This window comes from Gopherus evgoodei, chromosome 1, assembly GCF_007399415.2.
Source record: "Gopherus evgoodei ecotype Sinaloan lineage chromosome 1, rGopEvg1_v1.p, whole genome shotgun sequence".
Taxonomy (NCBI): Eukaryota; Metazoa; Chordata; order Testudines; family Testudinidae; genus Gopherus; species Gopherus evgoodei.
In genome coordinates this window covers 47,781,418-47,798,635 of record NC_044322.1, presented here as the reverse complement: position 1 = coordinate 47,798,635, position 17,218 = coordinate 47,781,418, and the positions used below count along the sequence as shown (strand labels likewise).

The window sequence follows — 17,218 nt, the reverse complement described above, 5'->3', positions numbered from 1 at the left end:
AATGAGAGCTGAGGTAAACAGAGTGCTGTCTTGTACTGTATCAGAGGAGAAGTGGCTGTGTTCCATTGCAAAAAGGGACATTTTCATTTGCTTTGAGATTTCATTCTTAGCCATCCGAGAGACCACTCTTCTTCAACCACCTTGGTCAGGTATATCTCAAGAAGGCCTTTTAGGTCCCCAAGGCAGGGACTTGACATATCAGATTGTCTTTAGTGGGGTGACATATTTATATCCACACTATTATGTTTAGCTAACATATTTTTCATAAATGTGCTGAAGCACAACTCTCCCTGCAACCAGGGGTAGAAGCCTCTAGAAGAAATGAAGTAATCCTGCACTCTTAGGGATATCAAGATCAGTTTTTACTTTGATCCTGGGTTCTTTTAATTTCTTACTTATACTGGTGGTATTCAGCATTTATCCTGAAGAAATTAAAAATTATCATTTATATAACATCTATATACATAATAAAATCAAGGCTTAAAATGGGGAAATAGAGACATTTAGACTGGGATTTTCAAAAGAAGCCTAAGGGAGTTAGGTGCCCAGATACTAAGAGAGAGTTGGCTTTTAACTTCAAAAATCCTAGCCATAATCAGTTAACCCGACTGATTTTTAGGCCAATTAGGCAAAACACCTGAAAAGACAGATTGTTCCTACTTTCTCAATAGCTGGTCACCAGGTTTAGCTAATTTTTACTTGACACACTACATGGAGTTGGCAGTCAAAATTCATAGATACCTGATGAACTCTGGTAAAAAGCAGAGAGGAAACAAGGGCCAATTATTCATCTTTATAGCAAAATATCAATGCAGAAAAATATATCACTTTTTGACTCCACTCTATAAGAGTAGTGTACTGCGCACATTCTTATGCTTTGGGACTGACAGTGATCCATTTCTGGGATTTGTGGATTTAAAAATCCCCATGGACACTCTGGAGCCTGGAATTATATTCCCTGAGGAGGGATCCTGTCTTTTGCTGGGCTGAGACTGATGGTTACCACTGACATTCCTAGTCTATTGACTAAAACACTGCAATAATAGTCTGTCTTCACGGCTTCCTCACCCTGAGAAAAGTGTTTTTATACTGAGATAGCTGGCTTGATGAAAAATCCTAGTAGAGATGAGACAGAGGTGATTTTTACTCTATAACTAGTCAAAATAAACCTGATACTGATCCGGGGGTTGGCCTTGACTAGCTACATCAAGGTAAAAATTATAGTGCCTCGTCTCCTTCTAGGATATTGCATGGAGATAGCTTATTTGATGAAACACCTCATCATTTTGCAGTGAAGGCAAAGCCTAATAGACCTACACACAATGAAAATACAATAACAGAAGGGAAAAAAACACAAGGTCCATTTTGTTCCTTAACTACTTTAAAATGATTAATCTCTGAGAGAGAAAGTGTTTGTGAGGAAGGAGAGCAACAAATTGCAGGCGTTAGCAGAATGATGGGTTCATGGCTATGCTACATGAACTATACATGTTATTCAGACAATTGTAAAAAAATATATTTGAACTTAGACTGGTATATGTTTAAGATGTGAATGTGTAATCTATTCTGTTCTGGAAAAAAGTCTCACATAGCACCCTTCTCTTCCTCTTCTCACACACTCTTTTTGTGTTTAGCAAACCTGATCAGTGAGCACAAAATAATCAGCCAAACAAACATGTTTTTCAGTGTACAAGCTGTTCAGACCTCAGCAGGCAAGCTTTATAACTAGAGTATGATTTCTGGTACAGTATGCTGGCAATGCCAGGTTCTCAAGAGGGCACTTAACAACTTTAAGTCTTATTCATTTTTCTTTTTTAATTAAAAACGTACAATTTTTTAAAATGAATTATTTACTGCACTGTGCAGGCAAACTCCTATTTTGTTTACAACATTATCCCTTGTTGTTCTCAATGGTAATATTTTTGTTTATATCTATAGCACCATATGTGTACCCTGTCTTTTTATTTAGTCTTTAGAGCATGAGTCCTTGCCCTGAAGACCTTCCAGGGTTAATCAGGCATAACATAGCAAGAGCTAACAATAAGCAAAGGTTTCACATCTACGCATGTGCATACTTATATTCAGTGCAGCCAAAATCATTTAATAGTTTATTTAGTTATTGATATGTATTTTAGCATGTTAAATTTTAAACAAATAAACCTTGATTCTTCTTCAAAGAGTGTCCCCATGGGTGCTTCACTATAGGTGTTCTTGCCCCCCTGCACTTGTAATCAGAGATTTGTGGTAGCAATGCCTGGTTGGGTCATACATGTGCGGCCACCATCTTGCGCTGCCTCAGGCAGTTATCTTGCACTGTGTGACCAAACCCCACTCAGTTCCTTCTCTCCCGCCTTTGGCTTGAGTCAGAGCATTTAGCAGCACCTCTATGCCTAATCTTATTAGCATAGTTTTCATTAGTTAACTTAACAAAAACTAAGTGTAGTTAATTCTTTTCTCCCTATTTAGTTTCTTTTCCCTCCAAAAAACATTTTTTCCCCCTCAGACTAGAAGTTTAGGTTTTCATTATTAACCTTTAGAGTCTTGGGTTTTCCCCTTATGGGGGGAGAAACACTCCTCTGAGGGGAATGCCCGGTTTTAAACACTGTCTTAGGCCTCGTCCAGACTAGGGGAGGAAAATCGATCTTAGATACGCAACTTTAGCTACGTGAATAACGTAGCTGAAGTCGAATATCTAAGATCGAATTACTCACTCGTCCAGACAGCGTGGGATCGATGTCCGCGGCTCTCCGTGTCGATTCCGGAACTCCGTTCGGGTTGATGGAGTTCCGGAATCGATGTAAGTGCGCTCGGGGATCGATATATCGCATCTAGACTAGACGCGATATATCGATCCCCGAGCAATCGATTTTAACCCGCCGATACGGCGGGGTAGTCTGGACGTGGGGTTACACACAGACTTTCAATACCTATGTCAGACTAGCACTCACAGCGTGTTTGCTTCCTCAGCGAGACACACAGACCTCAAAAGTGCTCACACTGCCACAGCCTAAAAGCCTGGACCATAAAGGTGAGAGACTACAACTTAAATTCCTCCTGATGGAGAAATCTCTCTGGCTGGCATCTGAGCCTCAAGCTGTGGATCCCCCCCTGCATGGGCCAACTGCAGCCTCTGATAGAGGCCCTTCCTCCATGGCTCAGACTAAAGACCCCTCCACCAAGAAGGCTGCAAAAAAGCAGGCTACAACTTCCCCAGCTTGGTAATCTGCCAAGAAACAGCATTCTCCAAGCTGGCAAACACCATCAGTACAGACCTCAGTGGCCTTCTCCACAACTGAAGTAGTGGCACCCTCCAGTGCAATGAGAGAAAAAGACCCAAAGCAGGCTACCTCTGACATAGGCAGTAAGGGAAAACCAAAACCCCATGCCTCAACACCAGCAGAGTTGACTAGTCACTTGGCAGTGAATGGCTCTGCATCACTGCAAACCACGGCGCTATCTTTTGCCGACATGACACACGTAACGACACTGACAACCATGCTGCAACTATCAGTACCAACCGCTACACCTTCAACGGCACTGATGTTAGCAGCGCTGCATCAGTTCCTGCATCAAAATGACCTAATAGTCATCTCAATACTATTCTCACCACTGATGTCACTTGGGGTCAGTCAGTACCGAGCCATCTCACCCCTCCACCTCAATCTGCTCCTCCATTCTCAAGTGACGAGGAGGATGAGGATGAAGGGGAAATATATTCTTTGCACCATTCTTCCCCGATCCACCACCAACCAGACCTGATCCACCACCGCACAGGGGCTATTATACTCGGCCCAAAAATTGACACTGGTACAGGCACCCATGCATGCCACCAATGCCTCTTTCACCACAGTGGTCTTATTGGAGCCCTTCGGCAGCATGCCCCCACAACATCACAAACCTCCCAGCCCTCCTCCCCCGCATGGATGAGTACACATCATTCACCCTGGCCTTCAGTACTGAGACCATGTGAGCCTCCAGAAGAGGTGGCCAGAGAGGAGGAAGAGACCTCTGACCAGGAGATGGCACCAGCAACCCACTTTTCATCATCTACTCCTGATGACACCATCATGCCCCCACCTCCCAATATGGGGGATGATTTCAAGAACTCTACGAGAGAGTTGTGAGCTTATTGGACATCTCACTCTAAGAAGTTCAGGAGGCACAATATAAACTCCTAGACATCTTACAGACATCGACCTGTTCCAAACTCACTCTACAAATGAATGATGTGATTATGGTACCAGTTAAGTCAATTTGGCAGACCCCAGCAACAATCCCACCCAGGTGCAAGAGGTCTGACAAAAATACTGTGTGCTGGTGAAGGGAACAGAACAGAGTTCCTCTTCTCGCACCCCACACCAAATTCCTTGGTGGTGGATGCAGTTAATGAACAAGGCAGACAACCCAAAAACATGCTATATGACAGAGACTGGAAAAGGCTTGACCTCTTTGGATATAAGGCCTACTCCTCAGTGACTCTACACCTTAGGATTGCCAGTTATGAGGCATTACTTGCCAATATGACCTCATGGATTACTCAAAGCGATCAGACTTTATTGAATTTGTTCCTGAGGAGAAAAGAGAGCAGTTCAGGTGCATCATCTCTCAAGGACAGCTTATAGCCAGGACAATATTGCAGGCTGCCATGGACTCTGCAGACACAGCAATGAGGTCTGCAAACGCCGTGGTAGTGATGAGAAGATCATCTTGGTTACATCTCTCTGGGTTCCCCAGAGAGGTGCAATCGACAGTTAAAGATCTTCCATTTGAAGGGCCTAACCTCTGCAGCCAAAACAGATTAGTCCCTCCACACACTCAAGGACTCAAGGGTGGCGTTGAAGTCCATGAGCATTTATACACCTAGGACCAAGAAAAGACAGGGAAAATATTATACTTCACAGAGATTCTGGTTCATGCAATACATGCAACTGCACAGACAATATGAATAACAAGGGAGAAAACAGAGATCCATGAAGAGACAACAGCCTCACCTCAGTCTACTATGTCTCAACAACCGCACTGAAGGCAGCAATTTTGAGCCTTCGGTTGAGGGCCTGAGACCCCGACATCTTTTAGCACTGGAACCACCTACCATCTCTCAGCCATTTGGAGGTCACCTGACTCCCTTTTACCCAGTCTGGCATCCATCACAACAAACAGATGGGTACTAGAGATAATCAAGACTGGATAATCCATCCCATTAGCTCCATCCCCCCCCACAACCAGCCCTCTTCAGAGACCCCTCTCATGAAGATCTACTGCAACAAGAAGTAACCCACCTCATACACCTTGGGGCAGTAGAACTGATACCAACAAAACACAGAGGGAAGGGCTTCTGTTCACGTTATTTCCTCAAACAGAAAAAATGGGAGGGTGAAGACCCATTCTTGATTTACAGTGACTCAACAAGTTTGTGAAGACCCAAAACTTCAAGATGGTCACATTGATTGCCATAAGTCCAGCAATAGAAAGGGGGCACAGGTTCTCAGCCCTCGACCTTCAGGACACATACTTTCATATAACTATACAACCATCATATTGAAGGTTCCTCAGATTTGCTCTAGGAGCAGATCACTTTCAATATAAAATTCTACCTTTCGGCCTCTCCATTGTCCCTTGAATATTCTTGAAGGTCTTCAGGGTTGTAGCAGCCTACCGCCGCAGAAAGGGAAGCATAATATTCCTATATTTGGATGACCACTTATTGAAAACACCAATAGCTGTCTTTACATGCTTAGACCTACAAATAAATGCACAAAAATCAACACTAACACCAGCGCAAAACCTACAATTTATCTGTGCCTGCCTCAATTCTCCCGAGGCTACAGCCTCTCTACATGACAATGGTTCGTGACTCTAACCCAGGGGTCGGCAACCAATGGCACATGTGCCAAAGACGGCATGCAGGCCGATTTTTTTTAATGGCAAGCTGCTGCCTGTTGAAGTCCCAGCAGGCAGCAGCATGCCATTAAAAATCCTGCCCAGCCCAGCCCGGCTTGCTCTTCTCTGTCACCTCACCCCCTCCCGTGGGAACAGGGGGCAGGGGGCAGAAGCTTGGTCCTGCCCCTCCTCTTCCTCTCCGTCTTTCCCCCCTCCCTGCCGGCTGATCAGCTGATGGCCCTTGTCGGGAAGGATTGGAGTCAGCATGCTCACTGCTCCCGGTAGAGGCAGAGAAGAAGCGGGGCCAGGGCCTTGGGGAAGGGGGAGGAGGGTGGAATAGGGACATACCCCTCCAGCCCCCTGCTGTGAATGCCCCACTACCCCAGCCCACACCGCCAGCTCTCTGCCCTGACTCCCCCACACACACACACACCCAGCCCTCTGTCCTGCAGCCCCACACCCCCCAAGGTCCCTGCCCTCTGCCCTGACCCCCCCCACAGACCCAGCCCTCTACCCTGTGCCCCGCACACACCCCAGGTCCCTGCCCTGAGCCCCCCCCCACACTCACACAGCCCTCTGCTTGACTCCTTCATCCCCCTCCCCCCCATGACCCCAGCCCTGACTCTGGTACTCCCCCACATACCCAGCCCCCCCATGCACCTCCCACATCCTGACTCTTGCACCCCCCACATCCCTACCCCACCCCCATCCTGAGCACCAAATGGGAGCTCCTGCACCCACCCCCCACATTCCCACCTGCACCCCTTGCACTAAATTGGAGCTGCCCAGATAAGCGCTCCACACCCAAACCTCCTTCCCAACCCTGAGCCCCCTCCCTCATTCTAGCTCCTGGCCAGACCCTGCCCCCCAGCCTACTCCTTCACCCCCAGCCCTGTGCTCAGTGCACTCTCACCCTCAGCTCAGTGCAGAGAGAAAGGAAGAGAATGGGCCAGAACCAGGGAGAAGATAAGTACTGTATGTGGGCGGGGCCGGGACCCCAGACCAGCAGCGGACTGAGCGGGTCCAGCAGCCAGGATCCCGGCTGGCAGGAGCCGGCGGATGTAACACCTGAGTGGCAGCGGGCTGAGCTGCTCAGCCCACTGCCTGTCTGGGGTCCCGGACGCCAGCCCCGCACAGCCCGCTGCCGGTCTGGGGTTCTGGCTGCTGGACCCTTGCCAGCTGGGGTCCCGGCCGCAGGCCGTGCTCAGCCCACTGCCGGCTTAGGTGAACAGAACCCCAAACCAGCAGCGGGCTGAGCAGGCCGGTGGCCAGGACCCCAGCTGGCAAGGGTCCAGCAGCCAGAATCCCAGACCAGCAGCCAGAACCCCAGACCGGCAGCGGGCTGTGCGGGGCTGGCGTCCGGGACCCCAGACAAGCAGTGGGCTGAGCAGCTCAGCCCGCTGCCACTCAGGTGTTTTATAAGCCGGCTCCTGCCAGCCAGGATCCTGGCTGCTGGACCCGCTCAGTCCGCTGAGATCAACAATTTAACTTAATTTTAAATGAAGCTTCTTAAACATTTTTAAAATGTTGTTTATTTTTACAATACAACAATACAACAATTGTTTAGTTATATAATAATATATAGACTTATAGAGAGAGACCTTCTAAAAACATTAAATTGTATTACCGGCACGCGAAACCTTAAATTAAAGTGAATAAATGAAGACTCGGCGCACCGCTTCTGAAAGGTTGCCGACCCCTGCTCTAACCAATCTCATCTTCACAACACTGAACAGTCCTCAGACAGCTGCCAGGACTTGCCTGCAATTATTGGGCCACATGGCTGCAACAATGTTCATCATCAAGCATGCGAGGCTACACATGTGGTGTCTACAAGCATGGCTCTGGACAACCTACTCCCCATGCAATATTGCTCAAGCATGCCGGGGTATGTTCATCATCAAGCATGCGAGGCTACACATGCGGTGTCTACAAGCATGGCTCTGGACACATGCGGTGTCTACAAGCATGGCTCTGGACAACCTACTCCCCATGCAATATTGCTCGAGCATGCCAGGGTATAATCAAGAAGGCCAAAGCACAATTGGAGCTGCAGCTGGCAAGGGATGTGAAGGGTAACAAGAAGGGTTTCTACAGGTATGTTAGCAAGAAGAAGAAAGTCAGGGAAAGTGCGGGACCCTTACTGATCTGGGGAGGCAACCTAGTGATAGATGATGTGGAAACACTGAAGTAAATGATTATTTTGCCTTGGTCTTCACAGACAAGGTCAGCTCCCAGACTGCTGCACTGGGCAGCACAGTATGGTGAGGACGTGAGCAGCCCTCAGTAGTAAAAGATCAGGTTAAGGACTATTTAGAAAAGCTGGACATACCAAAGTCCATGGGGCCGAAAGCAATGCATCTGAGGGTGCTGAGGGAGTTGGCTGATTTGATTGCAGAGCCCCTGGCCATTATCTTTGAAAACTCATAGTGATCAGGGGAGGTCCCGGATGATTGGAAAAAGGCAAATATAGTGCCCATCTTTGAAAAACAGAAGGAGAATCCAGGGAACTACAGACCGGTCAGCCTCACCTCAGGGTATGGCTACACTTACAGTTTTGCAGCGCTGGTAGTTACAGCTGTGTTCGTACAGCTGTGTAGGGCCAGCGCTGCAGTGTGGCCACACTGACAGCTACCAGTGCTGCAGTGTGGCCACATTTACAGCACTTGCAGCGCTGTTGGGAGTGGTGCATTGTGGGCAGCTCTCCCACAGAGCACCTCGTCCCATTTTGGCGCTGTGGCTTGTGGGAAGGGGAAGGAAGTGTGCGGGTCTTTCCGCTTCCTGTTCCAACGCCCCGTGGTGCTTTACTACACATTCCGAGCAGTTTGGCGGCATTGTGAGTCTGCAGCGTGATTTTTGAGATTTCTGTTACAAATGGAGCCTGAGCTGCTGAGGACCTTGCTGATGAATGTTGCCAGCACATCACGCATGGCAGTGGAGCTATTCCTTCAGCTGCAAAGTGACAGTGAGGAGTCAGACGATGATATTGAAACGCCTGATGCTCAAGACACTCAATTGCTTGTGGCAGTAACAGATGTGCTCAGCACCGTGGAACGGCACCTTTGGGCTCGGGAAGCCAGCACTGAGCGGTGGGATCACATCGTCCTGCAAGCCTGGGATGACAAGCAGTGGCTGCAGAACTTTCGGATGAGAAAAGCCACTTTCATGGCACTGTGTGCTGAGTTTGCCCCTACCCTGCGGCGCAGGGACACGAGATTGAGAGCTGCCCTGCCAGTGGAGAAGCGGGTGGCTATTGCAATCTGGAAGCTGGCAACTCCAGACAGCTACCGATCGGTGGCGAACCAGTTTGGAGTGGGAAAGTCCACCGTTGGAATGGTGCTGATGCAAGTTTGCACAGCCATTAATCACACCCTGCTAAGAAGAACTGTGACTCTGGGGAACGTGCAGGACATTGTGGATGGCTTTGCAGAAATGGGTTTCCCTAACTGTGGAGGGGCAATAGATGGGACGCATATTCCTATTCTGTCACCACCCCATCTGGCATCAGAGTACGTTAATCGCAAGGGGTATTTCTCCGTGGTTCTGCAAGTGCTTGTGGATCACCGTGGGCGTTTCACTGACATTTACTCAGGATGGCCTGGAAAGGTGCACGATGCACGCATCTTTCGGAACAGTTCCCTGTTCAGGAGGCTGAGGGCCGGGACTTTTTTCCCAGACCGCAAGATCACAGTAGGTGACGTCGAAATGCCCACTGTGATCCTTGGAGACCCCGCTTACCCCTTAATGCCATGGCTCATGAAACCGTATACAGGGAAGCTTGACAGGAGCAAGGACCAGTTCAACTACAGGCTGAGCCGGTGCAGAATGACTGTGGAGTGTGCTTTTGGCCGTTTGAAAGCCCGCTGGAGGTGTCTTTATGGGAAGCTAGATTTGGGGGAAAGCAGCATCTCCGCTGTTATATCCGCGTGCTGTACCCTCTATAATATTTGTGAAGGGAAGGGTGAAAGATTCAGTGAGGAATGGACCTCCGAGGTTCGACGCCTAGAGGATGAATTTGCACAGCCAGAGAGCAGGGCTACTAGGGAGGCCCAGGAGAGGGCTTCAAGGATTAGGGATGCTTTAAGGGAGCAATTTGATGCTGAGAGCCAACAGTAATGTTTGGTGCCTTTGCTGTGCTTTGTTCTACCTTAGGGTACAATATTTACCACTTCCTGCAATAATAAAACGTATTGTAACAGCCATAAAATCCTTTATTCAAAGTACAGTACATAAAAGGCCAGGGGGGTTAGGGTGGTGGACTGTACATTCAGAGGTTTGAATATGTCCTGTTTGGATTACTGTTCAATGTCTGCTGCACTTCAGGATTACTATGCTGCAGGGTAATGGGGGTGGAGTGCACAGGGTAAGAATTATAGTTATCAGGGCTGGTAGGTGATCGTACAGGTGTTGGAGGCAGCTGGGGATAATAAGAAACTGGCTGCTGGAGAAAGGTGTTTTGTGCAAATACTGGGGAACAAGAAAGAGAGCTTTGGAAGGGGTGTGGGTTACCACGGTACACATCTGCCTGCATGGCTACGAGAGACTCGAAAGACTCAGTTTGGCGAGCCAGGAGGCTTATCATCTGCTTTGAGGTTTTTTTGATAGCCAATTCCTTTCTCCTGCTTTCTGTTTGCCTCCAGTCATACATGTTCTCTCTCCATTCATACATTTTCTCTCTCCATTCCTGCGTCTTCCTACTTTCTCTGTTGTAGTGAATCATAACTGCTTTGATCAATTTTTCTTTTGATTTTCGGGGATTTTTTCTCAAGTTCTGCAACCGACGTGAGGCCGGTGATCCGGCTGCATTAGTCAAGGTCACTAAAAAAAACATAGATAGAAACATGTAATACACAGAGGCTACATTGTTTATTATCACACAGTGAAGGAGTTTTTAGACTTTTTGTAGCATCCATCCCACATACCTCACATAACACAGAGAGGCCAGGGAAGCTAAGGCATGGTGAGCAATGGGGTGAGTGTTTCTGCCCCGAGTGCACCTGGGAGGGGGAATTGACCGATGGGTCACTGGGGTGTATCTGCACTGGGTACAGGAGGTAGCTGGTGTCCTGCACAGGGGACAGTAGTGAACAGGAAGGTGGCGAGCTGCTGGCGGGGGGGGGGGCGGTCCGCGTAACTGCCGGCCTGCTGGTGGGGGGCAGGAAATGCACAGCTGTGCTGGCTGCCTGCTGGGATGGGGGGGAAGACCGGAGCGCACCGCGGGGCTGGATGCCTGCTGGGGGTGGGGGGGAGACCGGAGCGCACCACGGGGCTGGCTACGTGTTGGGAAGGGGGGGGGGAGACCGAAGTGCACCGCGGGGCTGGATGCCTGCTGGGAAGGGGGTGTGGAGACCGGAACGCACCGCGGGGCTGGGGGGGGGAATGCGAACCTGGCGCCCTGCACTCAAGTATCCCTAAATTCTCAACAGGGTTTCCTACTGCCAGATATATCACTGCTGCTTGTTACCTGGGAAGAGAGGGAGGGTCTTCTACAGCAATGTGGATTCCGCCCTGGCCCCTATGCAGCTTGCCTGTGTGCAGCCATGGTCCCCACACACCTCGCTGCACAGTGGATCGGACGAGTTAGCCTGACCGGGACAAGGACCACGGTGGCTCTCCCGATAAACTTGAGAAAGCACATTGCGCACGCTCTGGCTGCAACTTTTCAAGAGATTACCGAGACAGATTACAGAGACGTGATAGAGCAAATCAATGGGCTATTCCAAGTTTAGGCATGCATGCAGGCAGCCATAACCCAAACCCTCCTCTCCCAAAACATAAAAATCTGCTTACCCCGAGCACGCTCTTCAGTTTCTTCCTCACCAGCAACTTCCAGCTGCTGCGACTGGCTAGCCTCCTCCTGGCTTGAGAAGAGCTCCTGGCTGCATGCCTCCTGGGACTCCGGGGTGTCTCCCTCCAGGCCAGTAGCCTCACTGTCGGCTTCCTCTACGCCCTCCCCCACTTCTCCCTGCTCTGAACTCTCCATCGTGGTCCTCGAATTGGCAGTGGGGTCACACCCAAGTATGGCATCCAGCTCCTTGTAAAAACGGCAGGTTGTGGGGGCAGCTCCTGAGCAGCGATTTCCCTCACGGGCTTTGCAGTAAGCACTCCTCAGTTCTTTTATTTTGACCCTGCACTGCAATGTGTCCCGTTCTTGGCCCCTTCTCAGCAAGGACTGCGATATCTGCCCATAGGTATCATAATTTCTCCTTCTGGAGCGCAGCTGTGCTTGCACAGCTTCCTCACCCCAAACACTGATAAGGTCCTGTAGCTCGGAATTGTTCCATGCTGGGGCTCGTTTGGGGCGTGGAGGCATGGTCGCTGATTGATTGAATGATTGATTGCACTCCACACCTGGCTGAGCAAACAGGAAGGGGATTTTTAAAATTCCCGGGGCATTTAAAGGAGGGGTCAGCTGAGCCCAGGGCAGTGGAGTGTGCATGATTACCAGAGAGGCTTCTAAGGTATGCTGGGATACCTCCTTATACCCCGGAGGTCAATAAAAGCGCTGGTGGGCGTCCACACCATCCAGTGCTGGAATCCCTACACCTGAGGCTCGACCGGGTGTACAGCCAGCGCTGCAACCAGGGAGTTGCAGTGCTGGCCGTGCTTTGCAAGTGTGGCCACATCCTAAGTTGCAGCGCTGTAACCCCCTCACCAGCGCTGCAACTCTCTAGTGTAGCCAAGCCCTTAGTCCCCAGAAAAGTCATGGAGCAGGTCCTCAAGTAATCCATTTTGAAGCATTTGGAGGAGAGGAAGGTGATCAGGAACAGTCAACATGGATTCACTAGGGGCAAGTCATGCCTGATCAACCTGTTTGCCTTCTATGATGAGATAACTGGTTCTGTGGATATGGGGAAAGTGGCGGATGTGAGATATCATGACTTTAGCAGAGCTTTTGATACAGTCTCCCACTATACTTGCCAGAAACTTAAAGAAGTATGGATTGGATGAATGGGCTATAAAGTGGATAGAAAGCTGGCTAGATCATCGGGCTCAACACCTAGCGATCAATGGCTTGATGTCGAGCTGGCAGCCAGTATCAAGCGGAGTGCCCCAGGGTCAGTCCTGGGGCTAGTTTTGTTCAACATCTTCATTAATGATCTGGATGATGGGATGGATTGCACGCTCAGCAAGTTTGTGGATGACACTAAGCTATGGGGAGAGGTAGATACTCTGGAGGGAGGGATAGAGTCCAGAGTGACGTAGACAAATTGGAGGATTGGGCCAAAAAAAATCTGATGAGGTTCAGTAAGGGCAAGAGCAGAGTCCTGTACTTACGACAGAAGAATCCCATTCACTGTTACAGACTGGGGACCAACTGGCTAAGTAGCAGTTCTGCAGAAAAGGTCCTGGCGATTACAGCGGCTGAGAAGCTGGATATGAGTCAGCAGTGCGCCTTTGCTGCCAAGAAGGCTAATGGCATATTGGGCTGCATTAGTAGGAGCTTTGCCAGGAGATTGAGGGAAGTGATTATCCCCCTCTGTTCGGCACTGGTGAGGCCACATCTGGAGTATTGCATCCAGTTTTGGGCCCCCCCACTACAGAAAGAATGTGGACAAATTGGAGAGAGTCCAGGGGAGGGCAGCGAAAATGATTAAGGGGCTGGGGCACATGACATGAGGAGAAGCTGAGGGAAGTGGGCTTATTCAGTCTGCAGAAAAGAAGAGTGAGGAGGGATTTGATAGCAGCCTTCAACTACTTGAAGGAGGGTTCCAAAGAGGATGGAGATAGGTCAGGGGCAGGCAAACTTTTTTTGGCCTGAGGGCCACATTAGGTTTCTAAAATTGTGTGGAGGACCGGTTAAGGGAGGCTGTTCCACCCCAAACAGCCAGGCATGGTCTGGCCCGCGCCCCCATCATACCCACTCACTTCTCGCCTGCTGACAGCCTGCCTGGGACTTCTGCCCCATTCCACCCCCACACACATACTCCCTGTCCCCTGACTTCCCCTCACCGTGCCATCCAACCCCCTCTCCTTCCTGACTGCCCCCCCCCGGATGCCTGCCCCATCCAACCACACCCGCTCCCTGTCCCCTGACTGCCCCCCCAGCATCCCTGCCCCCATTCAATACCCTGTTCCCTGCCCTCTGACCACCCCCACCCCTTATTCACACCCACAACCCCTGACCAACACCACCCCAAACTCCCCTGCCCTCTATCCATCCCCCTCTGCTCCCTGCCCCCTTACCGCGCTGCCTGGAGCACCAGTGGCTGGCGGCGCTACAGCTGTGCCACCCAGAGCACCAGGACAGGCAGCTGTGCCACCCGGCTGGAGCCAGAGACACCACTGCACAGCACAGAGCCCCAAGTCAGGCCCGGGCTCTGCAGCTGCGCTGCTGTCCAGAGCATTGTGCCAGCAATGCAGTGAGCTGAGGCTGTGGGGGAGGGAGAACAGTAGGGGAGAGACCGGGGGCAAGCCTTTCAGGCCAGGAGCTCAGGGGCCGGGCAGCAGGGTCCCGCAGGCCAGATGTGATCCGCGGGCCGTCGTTTGCCCACCTCTGAGCTAGGCTGTTCTCAGTGGTGGCAGATGACAGAACAAGTAGCAATGGTCTCAAGTTGTAGGAGGTTGGTCTAGGCTGGATAGAAAAAACTAACTCATCGGGAGGGTGGTGAAGCACCGGAATGGGTTACCTGGAGAGGTAGTAGAAACTCCATCCTTAGAGGTTTTTAAAGCCTGACTAGACAAAGCTTTGGCTGGGATGATTTAGTTGGGGTTGGTCCTGCTTTGAGCAGCGGGGGGGGTGTGGACTAGAATGATGACCTCCTGAGGCCTCTGAGGAATCTTCTCTGATTCTAATCTTTAAGATAGGTTAGCTGAACTGTTCCTTCTAAGCACAACGTGTATTGCAAGTCACAGGGACAGTAGCGGTCTCTGAGGTACCAGGCATCTAAATCATTTGGGGTTTCTTGAATGGTAGACAGCACCTTGAATTTCACCCTGACAACGGCAAGGTATAAGACAATCTGATCAGTTTAAAAGACTTTTTGCACTAGTAAAGCTAATGTTTCTAAATGGCCTTCAAGTTTATACCCTCATAGACAAAATTGCAATAGTTTAAGATTGATTAAAAAACATATTTGAAGATTAGACTCGAGCAGCTTATTTTTAATCTCTCTCTATCCCTTTTCTCTCCTTGCCCAAACAAAATATCTTCATGCAGCCTCTATACATTAATAGAGCTAGTTTTAGATGCAGAAATCATGTTATTGGTCACATTGTTCATTCCTCAAGATACTGTGTGAACTTCCATAAATATGTGCATGTGCCACATACTCCCCCAGCACTGTGCTGATATGTACACGCCGTTACCCTTGCTATGAACTGAACCTTAAGCTTAGCTGCGTGAAATGTGTGTCTGTAAAGGCAACCTATTTACCTGCAAATTTACTTTCTCATTCTAGTGGATACCACAAAGATACTGTACACTTTTCTCTTAACAAATGCATTGCAAAAGGCAGGTAATATGCAGCAGTATGGTGATCTTTAGTTACCATGCTCTATAACATGTTTTATAATGCTTTTAGAGCAGCATCAGAAGATAACTGTATGTGGGCCTAATATTTACTACTAAGATACTTGCTACATTAAGAAAAATCTATTAAAATACCCACTGCATTCTCTGAAGGATTTAGCAGTTGCTAGACTGCCAGTCAGCTAAGGGTATACAAGAGTTATTGTCATTTTGATTTTCAGATGAGTCATTTGGTATATTGCCCCCAAAGGCTCTTCATTATGATGCAGTGCACAGCATATAAAATTGCTTCGGCTTTCTGGGCTTCCTGGAATCGAGTGGGGGTTGCAGTTGCTCAGCATTCTGAAGCAGCAGCTTTATGTTTAATTGACACCTTTGATGTAGCCCTAAGACAGCACCTGCACCTCCCACTGCTGCTCTGAAGACGTCAGCCTTACGCAGAAAAGGCTTCTGCTTATGAGTCCTGCATCTCATTCAGCTCACTCTGCGAGCAGCCCTAGCTATCCTTAACTAATCCCACCACTTCCCATCTTTGCTACAGCTTGGCTTAGTACAGGGAAAAAAATTTTGTGCTTGCTATCATCAGGTTAAACACTAAGACTGTGTCCATGTTAGAACTCATAGAAGGTAAGTTAAATGCCTTACTGATACCTTAGTATGTAAATATTCATATAAGATTGAGGATTCAGGTGTCGAGTTGCTCATTTTTTTTCTGAAACTGACAAATATGATTGTTAATATGCCACTTTATTTAAAGAGTGAGTGTGTGTGTTTGTGTTTGTGTGTGTATATATATATGTATATGTATACATATATACACACACACTCACTCTTTAAATATATATTGTCTATCTATCTATCTATACACATTTCTTTCTATGCTTTAGTAAGCTTTTAAGAACATTATTGGTATCCTTTGTGATTACTTTGTAGTACACTATGATACTCTTCAGGTATTAGGTATTTGTTAATTTTACAGAGCATGTCATATAAAGCTGAAAATGCTTCTAAAATTAAATACATTGAAATATTTTGAAGGAACTTTACTATTTAAGTAAGTGATGATTTGGTATAATGTATACCTGAGATTTTATGGCCAGTTCAGTTATATGTCTGAAGTCCATGTGAGTTAGTTCTGGGGTGATGTTTGGGTCAGATAGTAATGCAAAAATGTCTTCAAACAAGTGAGGGATTAACAGCAATCTACAGTGACTTGTTCTTGCAAGCAGTGCTGTTTTTATTCCTAGTTCGTAGCACTGAGAAGCATAAATAAATGGGATGAGAGGGATTTAATATAGGTAATATTTGTTAAAGCAACAAAGTATTATGGCTTTCCATGATATGCATGCATAGGCACTATGCAGTTTAAGAAAATTTAATGAAGTTCATCACCATTGACTTAAACAGTCTTTTTAGATTGGCTACTTATTTGTTTAAGCACTGTATAAATTGGCAATGTGAAAGTCACAGTGCTAGAAAAGCAGTTCATTTCTGCACTACCTTATTTAACATTTCCAAATCTGAAAAATTTGAATGGGTACCTTAAGAAAAAGTAGATAGAATTAAGGCATGCTTATTAATTATTTTCCTCTGCTTTTATGCTGTAGGTACCATGAGCCAAACATTTATTTCTGTATTTATTTATTGTCCTTCTAGTTAATGGAACCCCTGGTAGCCAGCTTTCTACTCCCCGCTCTGGGAAGTCTCCAAGCCCATCTCCTACCAGCCCAGGAAGCCTGCGAAAACAGAGGGTAAGGAAACAAGGAACTGATTTTTGAGACTGGCTGAGCAAGGATCTGGCATGGATGCCACCAAAATTGCCTTCCCCAGAAATGTTCATTACACCTAGCCAAAAGTATGGGGTTG

General features: G+C 48.2%; 1 protein-coding gene across 1 annotated transcript in view; it reads left to right on the top strand.

The window, feature by feature from the left end:
• DCLK1 (doublecortin like kinase 1) overlaps positions 1-17,218 on the top strand; it is a 363,641-nt gene that overhangs the window by 277,122 nt on the left and 69,301 nt on the right. Inside the window, 1 exon segment of the mRNA XM_030543952.1 lies at positions 17,009-17,103. Coding sequence (XP_030399812.1) covers positions 17,009-17,103 — 95 coding nt within the window.